The sequence below is a fragment of the Neodiprion lecontei genome, chromosome 1 (genome assembly GCF_021901455.1).
Source record: "Neodiprion lecontei isolate iyNeoLeco1 chromosome 1, iyNeoLeco1.1, whole genome shotgun sequence".
Classification (NCBI taxonomy): Eukaryota; Metazoa; Arthropoda; class Insecta; order Hymenoptera; family Diprionidae; genus Neodiprion; species Neodiprion lecontei.
The window spans coordinates 19001902-19019157 of record NC_060260.1 but is presented as its reverse complement, the minus strand read 5'-3'; the positions used below and the strand labels follow the sequence as shown (position 1 = coordinate 19019157).

General features: G+C 48.7%; 2 protein-coding genes across 5 annotated transcripts in view; one reads left to right on the top strand and one right to left on the bottom strand.

Moving 5' to 3' along the window:
• Window positions 1-17256, top strand: part of LOC124292641 (two pore potassium channel protein sup-9-like) — a 1036556-nt gene that overhangs the window by 223447 nt on the left and 795853 nt on the right. The window lies entirely within an intron of this gene.
• On the bottom strand, window positions 16392-17198 carry LOC124296588 (putative uncharacterized protein DDB_G0294196). The gene is made up of 3 exons (XM_046746621.1): window positions 16850-17198; window positions 16536-16816; window positions 16392-16401 (listed from the first exon to the last, which is right to left on the bottom strand). The coding sequence occupies exons 1-3, from the start codon at window positions 17105-17107 to the stop codon at window positions 16392-16394; spliced, it is 549 nt and encodes a 182-aa protein (XP_046602577.1). The 5' UTR covers window positions 17108-17198.

Here is a 17256-nt window from a genome sequence, read left to right as displayed (position 1 = left end):
TAACAATTCAAATTCACTGAGTGAATTTGGGAGAATACTTGAATAAAATAAATTGAATATGTATTCAAAAGAAAAGAAACGATCTTATCTGAATTATTTCAGCGTCCTTCTTCAAAATAAAACCACCAGTCATCCTCAGGAATCGGGGAAAAATTGGATGGGAAAAGGCTGTGTCGAGTAACCTGAAAAGTACTCACAAAAACTGACACTTAAGGTTAATAAAATGTGAAAATCAAGCAATCGCTCATCGACCTCGAAAAATAATCGTGGCTCATTTCACATTATTCCTTAAACCAAAGCCTATCCGACACAAAACTCGATTCCAGAGAAGAAGTTTCTAGAAGGAAACAAAACCCTTAATAAAGCAAGTACAAGTTAACTATATACTATCCACATGTTAAGGAAGTACAAAAATCTTTAAAAACTTGATCGGCTGTAGCTTCTGCATTGATAACTAAAACAGGAGCCGATAAAGAAGAAAAGGTTTGTTTTATTAGCCAATCTTCATGAACCTCATGAATAGTTCTGAGTAGCTCTAAAGAAATACTCGATTCTTCCTCACGAGAACGGGAACTAACTCGAGCAAAAGAAGTTTCTGGGGAAACTCGCAAATAAACAATCAAATCTACTCTGAGCTCAGACGAGCGAATGAGAAGATCAAAATTTTTTGTCAATAAATGTGATTCGAAGTCGCGAAAATTACCTAACCTTCGACGAGCTTCTACAAAACAATTGCTACTGAATATCGATCTTTCCATCACCTTTACAGGCAATGAAGTCGTCTGCAGATGTCTATCTAACATAACCATTTGAGCGAAATGCTGAAAATAATAGCAATAACGATCTGGGTTCTGATACATCAAATCTAAAAGATTAATTCCAGCTACATTTCGATATTCTTCAAGAGGTTCTAAAAGTGTACAGACCTGGCGATCTGTTAAAAACCTCTTGGTGAAAGTTGTTTTTCCGCATCCGATATTTCCTTCAATAATAATCGTAAGCGGTCGAGTTTTACTCAAATGAATTCCGAAAGGTAAATTCTTCTCCCAATCGATAATCGACTGTAAAGAAGGTCAAGTCGATCACAGTCGTCAAGGGTGTTCGGTTGAAGATCTAACCTCGAAGGATGTCCCTGGTCTTGGAGAGACTGTTCCAGGTTGATCCTCTTCAAAAGGAGCAAGACGATCCAAGTGAACCACTTTCTGACGCGAATGAGGAGATCTTCGGATTCTATAAACAACATCATTTATCCGGTGTGACGTGGATTTTTCTGCACCTCGGTTACTCGGAGCAAATAACCGGGAACTTACCGCGTGCACAATAATTTGGCGTCCACGATGTACCCTGGATCTAAAACAATGTCGCGAAGTTTGTTGGGCGCCTGGCGTGATCAACACGCCTCGAAATCGTTAATACGACACACACCGCGACTATATGCTCGGTAGCTCAGTACCGCGGAGAGGGGAGGGGTAAAGTTTGGGTCGAGAGAATTGCAACACAGGTACGCCAACACGTGATGTGGCTTAATTACTATAAAATCCCAATGATATATTTCTCATCAGCGATACAACAAAAACAAAAGAAATAAAAGTAAATAATACAAAAAAAAATAAAAAAGAATGATAATGCGACCACGCAAGTCGTCCTTCGCGATTCCAACTACAATTTCACTTTTACCTAAACTAAATACGAAAGGTAGAAATACTCCAAATAAAAAAAAATAAAAATAAAAAAAAATAATAACAAACAAACAAAACACAAAAAAAAAAGTTGAATAAATCTAGGAGACCTCTACGGCCTACGTGCGCTAGTCGCCGTCTTAACAATATCCTACTTCCTAAAAACCAAAAACAAAATCGGGCTCGACGCGCTGCCCGCGAACGTCCTCTACACAATGGCGCTGATCGCCAACTTAATACTAACTGACAATACAAACAAAAAAAAAGAAGAAAGAAAAAAAAAGAATATCAAATAACTAAAAAGAATATTAAATAACTAAAGTGATGCGAGGCTCGTCGCGACACCCGCGATCCTCCTCTAAAAACGCATACGCTTATCAGCACGCACCCGAGCTTCACTTCCTCGGCGACGGCGGGTCGCAGTCGCGAATTCGAATGCTCCCCGTGATTGCTCGCGACCTGTACGATAATCGAAGCTGTGCCGGATGACGTGAATTGACCCCGTGTAACGGACTTCGGTCACACTCAAGCTCGAGACAATAACGTCTCGGCTCAACCCGTGGCTCGACTCGATTTTCTGGATTCCCCGAAGTTAACGTTACTCTCTCACGCGCAACTCAGGCTACGGTCACCAAGCAAAAGAATCGGCAAACGAATTTCGAGTACTTTTCGACACGCAAACTACCAAAAGGCGAGCCTTCATCTGATCAGCCTGTACTCAATTACCCTCGAAATTCGATCGCGAGAATGTTAGCAACGCTTACCGCTCCACATCCAATTGACAAAGGGACCAACTCCCTCGTGTCGGCTCATTCTCCTCGCAATCACTCAAAACTCAAAATACCAAAAAAAAAACGCACAATCGCTCCGTTCACTCGCTCTCGTGAACCGCCAGAACTCGAGTGATCTCGGATGGTCGCAACGCCGATCTCGTCGCGCGAATTTTTCGTGACGTCATCACCCTAAGAATGCGCAACAATCGATCGGTCATCGATTTTGGGGATTGCGCAACTTGCCGCGCACCTGTCGTCTCTACGCGGCGCAGAACTTAAGGCTAGATCGCGATGTCGTCTCCCGCGCAGCTCTACGTAGTCCTGGGGTTGGGCGGGGTGGTGCTCCCTCGTCGCTAGCTGGTACCTCGCGGTTGCCTTGGTTGGGCGTAAGCGGGGTGAGCGGGGAGGCTGCGGCGCGCCGGCCGCCAGCGGGAATCGCGTCCGCCTTGGATTCCCTCGCTGCAGGGATCTGCGTTGCCTCCCCCTCCGCAGCCTCGGTGTCCTTCCCGCAAGATCGTCGTGATTTCGCCTTGCCTCGAAAGATGTTCGGTATTGGAGTTGGTCACTGGAGGGTAGCCGGTGCACTCGAAAAAAAAAAATTAAAAACAAAAGCCTGAAATATCTGGGTCGCAATGCTCTATTTCGTCCCTTTCGAAGCTCGGGTGCGTGACTCCAGTTCTGGCGCTCTCTGATATTATTCCGCGACTCGATTTTCTAGACCCTTATCCCGGGATCTCGCCCAGGGTTCAGGGAGTCTCTTGTAACGGGCAGGCCTAACCGAACTGCCACGTTACAACTCCCCCCCCCCTAGACGGATCGTGGGGTGCCAGAGCGCCAGCGCTGCATCCCGCGAGCCGAACTTCGCGAGGTGACCGCAAGCTCGAAGTACTCACACGCTATTGCGCGGTACTCACCGAGAATTCTCTCCCAAGAAGACGATAAAACAACAAAAAAAAACAAAAAAAAAGATTTTCTCCCGTGTCTTCTGGGATCCTTCGCGAGCTCAACTGATCCCCTTCCTCACGCCATGGTTGTCTCGGGGAGCTTTCTACTTCGCCACTGGATCTGAAATTTTTCTCAAAACCCGCCACCTGGGATCTATGAAAGAAAGCGGACGCCATTCATGTTCGGGGCTAAGAATTTATTATAATAAGAAAAAAAAGAAGAAAGAAAAATTACACGAGAAAAGAAAGAGAAAGAGAAGAAAGAAAAAAAAAAAATCTTGGCGGTTGTTGGCTTAGCCTCGCCGCCCCGGCCGGCCTCGATCGCGGCCCCGGCCGGTGGCGGACGCGAGGATCCGCTGACGGAGGGCTTCGATTTCGCTACTCGCAATCGCAATCGGGGGGGGGAGTGCTGGGGCTTCCCTCGCGACAGAGGGGTTCGATGGGGTGACGTCCCTCGCGACAGGGGGGGTCGGCGGGGTGGCTCCCCACGCAAATCCGGGGGGTGGTGGCACCCACCTCGCGAGCAAGGAGGGGATCGCGGCCATCTCCCTCGCTACGGGGGTCGCTGGAACTTCCGTCGGTGGCCAGCAAGGGGGTCCCCTACCGGACCTGCTGGGTTGGTCGTGGCAGTCGGGGCAGGTGGGCTTAATATACCCTGGCCACCCACACCTGCGGCAGAAGACCCCCAACTCCTTGGCGCAGTCCCGGTAGTTGTGGAACTGCCACCAGCAGTTCCAGCACCCCCCTGTTGGCAGCCACTGCCGCCAGGTCTCCGGTGCCGGCCGCTCTGGGTGCCATCCGATGGAGGCGGGTGGTCGCGGGGTCCGTTCCCACGCCAACAGATCTCGGATGGCCCTCACCTCGTCCTCTTGCCTCGCTACCGCTCCGCCAACTAAGGGGAAGAGTTAGTTAGGATCGTAGTTATCGTCTGTTACCCCTTTCCTCTCCCCGAGAAGCCTAATTCCCCCTCACGGTTCCTCCCCGTTTCTATGCGTACTTGCCTCAGACTCCACGTACCGCTTCAAATCCTTTATGTGGTGTCTACCACGACCCCCTCCGTCGCTATCCTCTAATTCGTAGACGACGGGCGAAATTACCTGCGCAACGCGAAATGGACCGGCAAACTTGGGGGCTAGCTTCGCAGCGACCTGTTGGGTGGCCGAGGACAGAACTCGGTTTCGCTTCCATACCCACTCCCCTACTTCAAAACGGATATCCCGGTGCCCTTGGTTATAATAGCGTGCCTGTCGCTCATGGGCTTCCTCGAGATGTTTAGTCACTAAGTCGCGCAGCTCACCCAATTTCGCCATTCGGTCCCCCCATACTTCGAGACGGGGAACGGGGATTTCCGCGGGACCTTCCACGAGTCGTCGCAGCTGCATCCGTGGTTTGGGATCGCGACCCAAGTTTAAAAACGCGGGACTGACTCTTAGCGAGCTATGCACTGCGGTATTATACGCAAACCGAAATTCGTGAAGGTGTACATCCCAATCCCGGTGATCTGCCTCGATGTATGCCACGATCATGGTTTTTAATACGCGATTCACCCTCTCAACGGGGTTAGCTTGCGCGTGGTACGGCGGTACTTTCGCGTGGGTAATATGGTACGCAGCGCACAGTTCGTCGACGGCCTTATTCGCGAATTCCGTGCCGTTATCCGTCAGGAGCACCTCCGGGGTACCCCATCGGGACAGCACGAGATCTTCCAGCGCGGCAAGGATGTTTTTCGCGTTGGATTTTCGCAATGGCGCTACCTCCACCCACCGGGTAAACAGATCTTCACAAACCAACAAATACTCGAACCCGGCGCGACTTCGGGGAAAGGGACCCATGACGTCCGCCGCAACCACAGTCCAGGGCGTGTCGACGACCCGTCGACCCATAAGGCCCGCTGGTGGCACCTGTTGTACTTTGCACTCTTGGCAACGCTCGCACGCCCGAACCATCAAAACTATATCGCGATACATTCCGGGCCAGTAGTAGTCGGCCCTCGCTCGCGCGTAGGTCTTCTCGATGCCAAGATGCCCTGCCTGGGGGTCCTCGTGGACTTCCGCAAAAATCCGCGATCGCTGCTCCCTCGGGAGCACCAATTTCCACGGCGCCAAGTCCGCTAGTATTGGCTCGACTAAGGGGTCCGCCCGGAGATGGTAGAGACGTCCCTCGACCACCGACCAAGTTCGGAACTTGTGAGGGTAGTCCAGGACGTCCTTGACGCGATGTTGGTACCAGGGATCGACTACGACTTCCCAGACGGCCTTACGCTCCGTCCCTGGTTTGCCGTCACCAGCCACGTCGAGGGCGGCTAGCTGCTCCGTCCCCTCGTTTTCGCCCTCGTACATTCGCGATAGTGCATCGGGCACATGGTGCATCGCCCCCTTTCGATGTTTGATCTCGCAATCGTACTCGAGTAAGTCGAGCGCCCACCTAGCCAACCGACCCGTCGGATTTCGCAATTCCCGCAACCACTTTAGACTCGCGTGGTCGGTTATTACCGTGAAGTGATATCCTTCTAGGTATGCTCTAAACTTTTTAACGGCCCAAATCACCGCGAGACATTCCTGTTCGGTTGTGGAATACTTCCGTTCCGCATCCGACATTGTCCGACTCGCGTACGCGATCACACGCTCAATACCGCCAATAGTCTGTGTCAAGACTGCGCCAATGCCAAAGCTACTCGCATCGGTCTGTACTACGAACTCGTGCTCAAAATCGGGACACGTTAAAACCGGAGCCGACGTTAACGCGGCTTTTATGCGTTTGAACGCCGCTTCCTGTTCGCTACCCCAGTCCCATCTCTTATCCTTACGCAATAGCCGGGTAAGGGGTTCCGCCACGCTCGCGAACTCGGGGATGAATTTTCGATACCACGACGCCATACCCAAAAATCACCTCAATTGCCGCAGGTTTTTCGGCGCGGGATATTCGAGAATCGGTTCCACCTTGTCGGCATCGACCTGTAGGCCGTCCTGGTTCACCTTGAACCCTAGATACCGAACTTCGCTACGACAAAACTCGCACTTCTCCGGGTTGATGGTAAGCCCGGCCAACACTATCCGTTCGATAACGCGGGATAGCCATTTTAAGTGCGAACGAAATTCGGTGGTCACTACAATAATGTCGTCGAGATACGCGAAGGCATGCGGCTCCATCTCGGGAGTAATTAATTTGTCTATTAACCGCTGAAAGGTGGCCGGGGCTCCGGTAAGCCCGTATGGCATCCGCACAAACTGAAATAATCCGCGACCGGGGACCGTAAACGCCGTTATTTCGCGACTCTCGGGTGTCAAGGGAATCTGGTGGTAAGCTTGACTCAAGTCTATAGTCGAGATGTACTTGGCCGACCGCAATTTATCCAAGATACCGTTCATAAACGGGATCGGATACGCATCTTTTTTCGAAACGCTATTGACTTTTCTAAAATCCAAACAAAACCGGTATTTCCCGTTTGGCTTCTTGACCATCACGATTGGCGTCGACCACGAACTTTGGGAGGGTTCGATCACTCCATCCGCGAGCATACGGTCTACCTCCTCGTTAATAGCTTCCTGCACTTTCGGGGATACGAGGTAGTACCGCTGTTTAATCGGGGCGCTTCCCTGCACGTCTATTTTGTGCTCCGCGAGATGAGTGAGACCCAAGTCTCCCGAGACTTTCGGTAATTCCTTCGCTAAGAATTCCTGTAATTCGCGATTCTCGGTATCCCCTAGCTCTACGATACCGCTACAACTTGACACCTCGGTAACGGGGATCGGGTGACCCTCCTCAAATTTTCCCTCGTATTCCGGAATATTCGCGATTCTCCATGATTCGCGCGCGCCGTCAATCGAAAAGCCAAATTTGCGCACGAAATCCATTCCCAGAACGCAATCTCCAACTAAGGTGGGGATAATCCGCAACGAAAACTTATGCGCGACACCCAGCAACGTTATCGGCAGCTCTACTTCTCCGGTTATTGATTCTACCGATCCATTCGCCAATACGACACTCGAACAGCTGGGTGATTTTACCGGTCGACCGTACTCTAACGCAATTTGGTGTCCGATCGTACCGAGAAATGTTCGCGATGAGCCGGTGTCTAACAACGCCCTGACCCATGTGCCCCCGATGCACACCCGCAAAAACCAGCGTTGACCGAACTCCATGGTTTGCATCGGAAAACACGTCGCGATTTCCCCCTCGACGCCACGCAATGCCGTGGTGTCTTCCACTCGGGGCGCCGCGCCGACACTTAGCGAGGCTGCCCTCCCTGGTTTCCCGAACACCGCGGACAATTCGTCGAATAGACGCCGTCGTACCCGCAATGGTAGCAAAAGGTTCGCAAGGGGTCCGGGCAACGGCTAAATCGGTGACCGGGACGATGACAATTCATGCATAGCTTTTTGTCCCACACCTTGTCGCCACGAAATTGTTCGGCCCGGGACACGCTAGGGGCCGGCTGGTTAACCGAGGGGGTCGCTCCCCTCCTTGGTCCTCGCGCGGGTAACTTTGGCGAGGTCGGCCTCGTTGAAGCCGGGCTTCCGCCACTTGGCTGTGCGCCGCTAGACTTACCCCTCTGGGTCGCCACCGCCATAGCCTTCAGCAATTTCTCCTCGAGCCCTTTCACCTGGGCCGCGAGTAGCTTCTCGATCGTCTGCGCTACGGTTGACTCGACCCCTGGTTCGGTAATTGCGGCTAATCCCGGTTCGCCTCGAGCCGCCGCGGTTTTGGTCCGGCACGCTAGTTCACTAATGAAGGATTCTTTCGGCGTGGGCGGGGGGCGGTATTCGCGAGATAACGCGAGGTTTCGTTCCCGCTCCGTGGCGAGACAGATTAATTCGCTCCACGTACGAATTTCCCTTCGACGGAGGACTTCGCGAATTTCGGGACGCAGGTTCTTAAAGGCCAGGTCTAGTTGCTGTTCCATCGTGTATGGACGCGGCATCCGTCTCAACAACCCTCGAACGCAGGAAAGATATTCCGTAACTGACTCTACTGGTCCCTGAGTTCGCGACCTAGCCTGGTCCTCCACGCGACTTCCGACTGTCCCGTCCCCGAACCACAACCGTAATGCCGCGCGAAACTCATCGTACGTGACCCAGCTGTCCCGTTCGCAACGCAACCATTCCAAGGCTACGCCCGAGAAGATCATCGTGAGCGAACTCAACACTTCGTTCTCGCTCAATTCCGACAAACTACGCCACTCTTCCAACCGCGTCAAGAAATCCTCGACACTCGGCTCGCCAATCCCAGAGAACTTGAGGTTCCACCCTCGCAGGGCCCTCGGGATGTCACGGATTGTTTCCCGGGTACGCGATTCGATGTTTGAATCCCGGGTACGCGATTCGATGTTTGAATCCCGGGCCCAGGTCGGCCGGGCAGCGGTCGCCATATCGCGAGGAATTGTGGCGGGATCGACCGGCAGCGACCGGAACTCGACCCGCGGAGCTGGCGGCCCCGCTACTAGCCGGGTAGAATCCCCGATGGGTTCCTCGAGCCCATGTCGATGCCCTTGGATTGGGGAGGCCTCTCCCCAGTACCCCTGTGCTCCACTCGCCCTTGAAAACGGAATCGAGTGGAAGGGTATTTGCGTCGGAACCTGGTACGCGGTCGGTCGCGAGGCGCTACCATAAACCGCCGAGGTGGTGATGGCCGCCGAGGCGACGGCTACGCTCACCACCGTACTCGTCGTCGCGACCGTGGTTAGTCGGGTCGCGATGGTAATATTTACGGGTTCTAACAGCTGCGAATCGCTAGCCCTTCGGGGCTGTTCCCTCACCGGTTCCGGAATGGTCGCTAATTCGGCCAACCCCGCGAAGACATCCTCGTCCTCTGGTTCCCAGGTGACCGTCAAATCCCCGCGCTCACGCAGGAGGTGTCGTACGTATCGGTCACGACGCACCAGTAGGCTACCGGTGGAATTTACCCTCGCGGTCACTAACGCCAACTCGAGCTCATCGCTCGTCATGTCATACAACCACGCGCCAATGGGTACTTCCGCCATGTTGACTTTACCCGCGAAAATGAAGAGCAGAAATGAAGGTAGAAGCACGCAAAAAAAAAAAGAGAAAGGGACAGTGATGAAAATACAAGAACGCAAAATCAAACTGTTCGAATCAAAAGACAAAAGCCGTAGGTAGAGTCTGAGCGCAAGCAAGGGTATCCAATATGGACCCCTCGTATTAGTGAAATCACCGCTAATATTTTAACAAAAGCGCCAGCAAAGGAAATATTGCACACAAAATGAAACAAAACCACAAAAGAAAACCACAAACCAAAAACAAAAGACGAGCTGAAAGAAAAGCAACAAACAAAAAAAAAAAAATGTTTAATCTTTGACCGCAATGCTTAAAGCCGTCGTTGAACCCACAACAAAAAAAAAACAACAGAAAGAAAAAAAAAATAATTCCGAAACCGCAGAAGACAGTGTAAAACAAAAAGAAATTCGAAATCAAAAATAATAACAAAAGAAAATAAAATATGACACAATCAAGAGATAGGCGATAATGGCAGGCGATTTTATTCCTATTACTAGAAATGTAAGGTGTGAATATACACGGGGTACTTTTTCGTCACCCGGTATATTCGTTAAATCGTAGCCTGAGTCGTAAATCGTAACCTTTCGATGTTATTCGCCACCCTTTGTATTCAATTTTATTTCCTCGCTACGTATTTACACCTGTCCCGCTGTGCTCCAAACGTCAACACGCTTGACCGAAGTGTCTCGCGACCTCTCTCCCCCGAATTCTCCGAACGCTGTTGTTTGGTTCCGCGCGCGCTAACCGTTGCTAAGTCGAAATTTCCGAAACGCGCAACGCTACTATCTTTCTCGGAAATTTCCAGCGGAAATTTCGCGAAGGCCCCACGTTGGGCGCCAATTTGTGACGTGGATTTTTCTGCACCTCGGTTACTCGGAGCAAATAACCGGGAACTTACCGCGTGCACAATAATTTGGCGTCCACGATGTACCCTGGATCTAAAACAATGTCGCGAAGTTTGTTGGGCGCCTGGCGTGATCAACACGCCTCGAAATCGTTAATACGACACACACCGCGACTATATGCTCGGTAGCTCAGTACCGCGGAGAGGGGAGGGGTAAAGTTTGGGTCGAGAGAATTGCAACACAGGTACGCCAACACGTGATGTGGCTTAATTACTATAAAATCCCAATGATATATTTCTCATCAGCGATACAACAAAAACAAAAGAAATAAAAGTAAATAATACAAAAAAAAATAAAAAAGAATGATAATGCGACCACGCAAGTCGTCCTTCGCGATTCCAACTACAATTTCACTTTTACCTAAACTAAATACGAAAGGTAGAAATACTCCAAATAAAAAAAAATAAAAATAAAAAAAAATAATAACAAACAAACAAAACACAAAAAAAAAAGTTGAATAAATCTAGGAGACCTCTACGGCCTACGTGCGCTAGTCGCCGTCTTAACAATATCCTACTTCCTAAAAACCAAAAACAAAATCGGGCTCGACGCGCTGCCCGCGAACGTCCTCTACACAATGGCGCTGATCGCCAACTTAATACTAACTGACAATACAAACAAAAAAAAAGAAGAAAGAAAAAAAAAGAATATCAAATAACTAAAAAGAATATTAAATAACTAAAGTGATGCGAGGCTCGTCGCGACACCCGCGATCCTCCTCTAAAAACGCATACGCTTATCAGCACGCACCCGAGCTTCACTTCCTCGGCGACGGCGGGTCGCAGTCGCGAATTCGAATGCTCCCCGTGATTGCTCGCGACCTGTACGATAATCGAAGCTGTGCCGGATGACGTGAATTGACCCCGTGTAACGGACTTCGGTCACACTCAAGCTCGAGACAATAACGTCTCGGCTCAACCCGTGGCTCGACTCGATTTTCTGGATTCCCCGAAGTTAACGTTACTCTCTCACGCGCAACTCAGGCTACGGTCACCAAGCAAAAGAATCGGCAAACGAATTTCGAGTACTTTTCGACACGCAAACTACCAAAAGGCGAGCCTTCATCTGATCAGCCTGTACTCAATTACCCTCGAAATTCGATCGCGAGAATGTTAGCAACGCTTACCGCTCCACATCCAATTGACAAAGGGACCAACTCCCTCGTGTCGGCTCATTCTCCTCGCAATCACTCAAAACTCAAAATACCAAAAAAAAAACGCACAATCGCTCCGTTCACTCGCTCTCGTGAACCGCCAGAACTCGAGTGATCTCGGATGGTCGCAACGCCGATCTCGTCGCGCGAATTTTTCGTGACGTCATCACCCTAAGAATGCGCAACAATCGATCGGTCATCGATTTTGGGGATTGCGCAACTTGCCGCGCACCTGTCGTCTCTACGCGGCGCAGAACTTAAGGCTAGATCGCGATGTCGTCTCCCGCGCAGCTCTACGTAGTCCTGGGGTTGGGCGGGGTGGTGCTCCCTCGTCGCTAGCTGGTACCTCGCGGTTGCCTTGGTTGGGCGTAAGCGGGGTGAGCGGGGAGGCTGCGGCGCGCCGGCCGCCAGCGGGAATCGCGTCCGCCTTGGATTCCCTCGCTGCAGGGATCTGCGTTGCCTCCCCCTCCGCAGCCTCGGTGTCCTTCCCGCAAGATCGTCGTGATTTCGCCTTGCCTCGAAAGATGTTCGGTATTGGAGTTGGTCACTGGAGGGTAGCCGGTGCACTCGAAAAAAAAAAATTAAAAACAAAAGCCTGAAATATCTGGGTCGCAATGCTCTATTTCGTCCCTTTCGAAGCTCGGGTGCGTGACTCCAGTTCTGGCGCTCTCTGATATTATTCCGCGACTCGATTTTCTAGACCCTTATCCCGGGATCTCGCCCAGGGTTCAGGGAGTCTCTTGTAACGGGCAGGCCTAACCGAACTGCCACGTTACACCGGTTAACCACTAAGTAAGGGCCTTCCCAATTTCTTTGTAGTTTTGGACATCGTCCTTTCTGTCTTCGAGGTTGAAAGAGCCAAACAGAATCTCCAGGATTAAATTTTAAATCTCTGGCTCGAATATCATAACGAGTTTTTAATTTATCTGAAGCCATAGAAATTCTATTCCTAGCAAAGTGATGAATTTCTTCTAAACGTTGTTGTAATGAAAAGGCATAATCTGTTTGATGCTGTCTTTGCACAGGAACAGGGCCTTTCTCTAAATCTGACGGAAGTCGAAGATTTCTTCCAGTAAGCATGAGGGCTGGCGTCTGTTTCGTCGTCTCGTGAATCGCAGATCTGTAAGATAAGAGGAAGAAAGGGATCCAGGAGTCCCAGTCTCTCTGATTCTGCTCTACGAAGGACGACAAATATTGTAGTAAAGTCCGATTCAGACGCTCTATCATGCCGTCAGATTGCGGATGCAAAGGAGTTGTACGAGTTTTTCTAACCCCTAAAATCTGAGTAACCTCTTTCATTAAGGTCGACTCAAAATTTCGGCCTTGATCAGTATGAAGTTCTAGAGGAACTCCGTGTCTACAAATAAATTCTTTAACGAATGCCTGCGCTACAGTAGAGGCTTCTTGATCAGCGAGTGGGACCACTTCTGGCCACTTAGTAAAATAATCAGCAATAACCAAAGCATATTTATTTCCAGAATGGGTTATCGGGAGAGGTCCAAGAATATCCATTGCTATCCTTTCAAATGGAGCTCCCACGTTATAAATCTGAAGAGAGCTTTGTCCCTTCGCTCGAGGTCCTTTCTTTGCCGTGCAGATTCGACATCGTCGACACCAATCTTCAACGTCCATCCGGCAACGGGGCCAAAAGTAGAAGTTGCGAATTCTGCCCAGAGTTTTATTCGAAGCGAAGTGTCCGCCTGCAGGAGAATCATGATAAAGAGCAAGAATCTCTGGAACTCGTGACCTGGGAACCAAAAGTTGCCACCTGATTTCTTTCAAGTCTGCAGATTCCCATTTTCGGTATAAAATTCCATCAATTAAAAGAATAGAGTCCCATTGAGCCCAATAAATTTTCAAATCTGGCTCGGCTAAGGATATATCCTGCCAGTCCGGGCGAGTTTCTGCTTCTTTCCAAGACTTCACTTGATTCAAAGTGTCGTCCTCTTGTTGCGATTTTCTCCATTCCTCCTGGTTATTTTCGAAAGAAATCTTCCGTATTACAAGAGAGGGGTCACGATTTTTCTCTAATCGTGCACACTGTTTACACTCTGGCATTTCCTCGCAGGGTCTTCGAGAGAGAGCATCAGCGTTTCCATGATGAATTCCTGCTCGATGACGAATATCAAAATCGTACTGACCGAGCCTTTCTAACCATCTAGCTACCTGACCTTCGGGAGATTTAAACGAAAGTAGCCACCTGAGAGAAGCATGATCTGTACGTATCAAAAATCTCCTGCCGTACAAATAATGGTGAAAATGTACTACGGTCTTAACAACAGCTAAAAGCTCTCTACGAGTGACACAATAATTCCTCTCGGTTTTACTCAAAACTCTGCTGAAATAGCTTATCACTCTCTCCTGACCTCCCTGAATTTGTGACAGAACCCCGCCTATTCCTGAAAGAGATGCATCCGTATCTAAAATAAAAGGAATTTCGACCTCTGGATAAGCTAAAATCGGCGAAGAAATAAGATTTTCTTTTAATTTCTTAAAAGCCTCTTCGCATTCCGGGGTCCAGTCAAAAAGAATCTTGATTGCGGTCAAATGATGGAGAGGTTTAGCTATACTAGCGAAACCTTTTACAAATCTTCTGTAATACGTACAAAGACCTAAAAAGCTCTGAATTTGTTCTTTATTCTTAGGTGTCGGCCAAGAAGAAACCTTCTCTATTTTGGATGGGTCGGTCTTCACACCTTGTGCTGAAACGATATGTCCGAGGAAGCCTACTTCTTTCTGGAACAGATGGCATTTTTTCGGGCTCATTTTCAGACCTGCTTGCTTCAGCCTAGCGAAAACTTGTCTGAGATTTTGAACTTCTTCTTCAAAGTTCTTGCCAAAAACGATTATATCGTCTAAATAAACGAGGCATATTTTGCCCGTGAGCCCATGGAGAACAGCCTCCATCATTCGTTCAAAGGTAGCCGGGGCATTACTCAAACCAAACGGCATAACCTTGAACTGCCATAATCCTCCTAAACCCGTAACAAAAGCTGTTTTTTCTTTATCTAGAGGATCCATTTCGACCTGCCAATATCCGCTCTGAAGATCTATGGTGTTGAACCAAGTTGCACCAGCTATCAGGTCGAGGGTCTCGTCGATTCTGGGTAGAGGGTAAGAATCTTTCTTCGTTATATCGTTCAGCTTCCTGTAATCGATACAAAATCGTTTGGATCCGTCCTTTTTGTTAACAAGGACGATTGGTGAAGCCCAGGGACTAGACGATGGCTCAATCACATCGTTCGCTAGCATGTCTTCCACAAGCTTCTTCACCTCTTCTCGGGCGTTGAGAGCGAGTCTTCGAGGAGCTTGTTTAATTGGTGAACTCTCTCCGACGTCGATCTTGTGCTTGACAGAAGTACATCGGCCCTTATCACCACTATCTTTGGCAAAAGAATCTTTAAATTCTAGCAAAAGAGATTTAAACGATTCTTCCTGAGCTGAATTTAACGAAATCGAAGATTTCTCAACAAGGCTCCGTAAATGAAGAGGAAAATGTTGTTGCAAATCATCTTCCGACAGTTCTATTTCTCGAATTCTAGGAGGAGTCCAATAAATTCCATTCCTATTTGTACAAAGAGTTATTTCGCGATTGTTTGAAGCTAGTGAATTTCTCTTAGTCGAGATAACACAGTTATGAGCTGTAAGAAAGTCTATTCCCAAAATACCTTCATCCTCTATATCTGCTATAAAAACCTTATGTGGAGAGTCGATACACCCAAAAAGGTTAATTTGGACAGTAACCTGTCTCAAAACCGGGGTCGTCTCTCCAGTGGCTGTTCGCAGAGAAAAAGAGGGAACAATCTGGTCATCGGATTTAAAGAGATCCGATCGAACTACGGTTACTTCCGCGCCCGTGTCTATTACCCACAGACAATCGACGCCATTAACAGTACCACGCGCGTAAAGACCAGACTGTCGCAGACTTCTAATTAAAAACTGTTCTCTAAGAGGGCTTTCACTACCAACAATCTGCGATGATTTCCGCCCTGACAAATCATCTGAAACTAGTTTTTTGAGTGAGTTCCTGTTGAAGAACTCGATTGAGGATCTGCTTCCCCTTTTTCTATATTTTTCTTACGCCAATTATAAGAATTTGGATTCGAGCCTTGCATCGGCTTTCCACTAATTTTTTTAATTAAAAAACAATGATTGGCGTCGTGGCCTGTTTTTTTACAAAATATACAAGTCAAGCTAGTTTGACTTGTCACAACCACGTTTTTATTTATACGCTCGTTTCGACGGTTTTGAAAAGAACCTCGATTTCTTGATTTAAAATTGTTACCGTTATTTCTATTTTTATAATTTTGAGGTTTTGGCTCCTCCGAGTATTCAAAACTCTGTCTTCCTGAGGTGTTTTCAGACACCTCAATCCGACGAAGTTTGCTTAACCCAAAATATTGCTTTCTCATTGCCTCCACCTCGAGGGCTTTGGCGGTTGCCTCCCGCAGAGAAGTGAGGCCCGACGTTCCAACGGCCATTTTAATTTCCGGATCATTAATCGCATTCAAAAAAGCTTGCGTTGCTAATAAGTTACGAGACGGCTCGTGATCCGGCAAAGCTATACGAGAAAGCCGTTCAATGTCCTGACTAAGAGACGCAAGGTCTTCGTCTCGTCCTTGTCTTCTCGTCTGTAATTGTGCTGTGTACAGTTTTGTTAAGTGGTCATTTCCGTACCTCAACTTTAATGCAGAACTAAGTTTTTCATAATCAGAGATTTCTTCCTCAGACAACGCCGTTAAAACGTTCAAAGCCGGCGTTCGAAGACAGGAGGCAAGACTGTGGGCCCTCATGGCGGAGTCCCACTGATTATGTTTAGCAATTGTATTAAACTGGCGTTCGTAATCTGCCCATGGAACTTTTCCGTCAAAAATTGGCGGTTTTAAAGGATAAAGAGGCTTCTCATTAATCTGAGAAGCAACCTCAGGAAATCCTGAATTATTTAATTGATTAAAATGAGAATATTGAGGTCGAACTTGAGGCAAAGACTCGGAAAAACCAACCTCATTATTAACCGTTACTCTACCAATTGGGGATTCAACTACTCCCCTAGTAAAAGGCACAGACCTTAAGTCTCGTACATCCTGGAACTGTCCTGGATGTCGGACCTGTCGAACAGCGGGAACGGGATCAGGAGAAGGAACAGGAGAGGGAAGCGGCGTAATGACTCCGGAACCTCGTGGAGTGACAGCCGGTTCTCCTGAGCCATTCACCTGATGAACAGCCTGAAGAGCTGCCACAGTCGTCCGGAACAGTTCGTGTAGACTAGTTTCGGATCGTTCTTGTGCCTCTCGATCAAGCCTGCGCTGTTCCAGCTGTTGTTCCTGTTCTCTTCTTCGCTGTTCCAACTGTTGTTCTTGTTCTCTTTTTCGCTGTTCCAACTGTTGTTCTTGTTCTCTTTTTCGCTGCTCTTGTTGATCAAGAAGCAGCTGAAGAAGTTGCTGTTGTTGGCGCTCAGCAGCCTCTTGCTGTTGAGACATGATCTTCAGCAGATCAATTTGAGAGATTGTCGAAGGAATTGGAAGAGGGTCCACTGAAGGCGATGGAATTGTTTCAGGGACCCGCGGATTCTCCATAACAAAAGGTTCTTCTCCGCTACTTTCTCTTCTTCGTGAGCGCGTCAAACGACTGCTACTCATAATTAAAGTTCGCGCACTGAGTTGATTCAATTAATAAGAACTCAAGATCCCGCTTCTGACACCAATTGTAACGATTTAGGCGTTACGTTAATAAAATATGGATCCGCGAGTTTACTTATTATCAAATCAAAGGCGTGAACAAAAATATC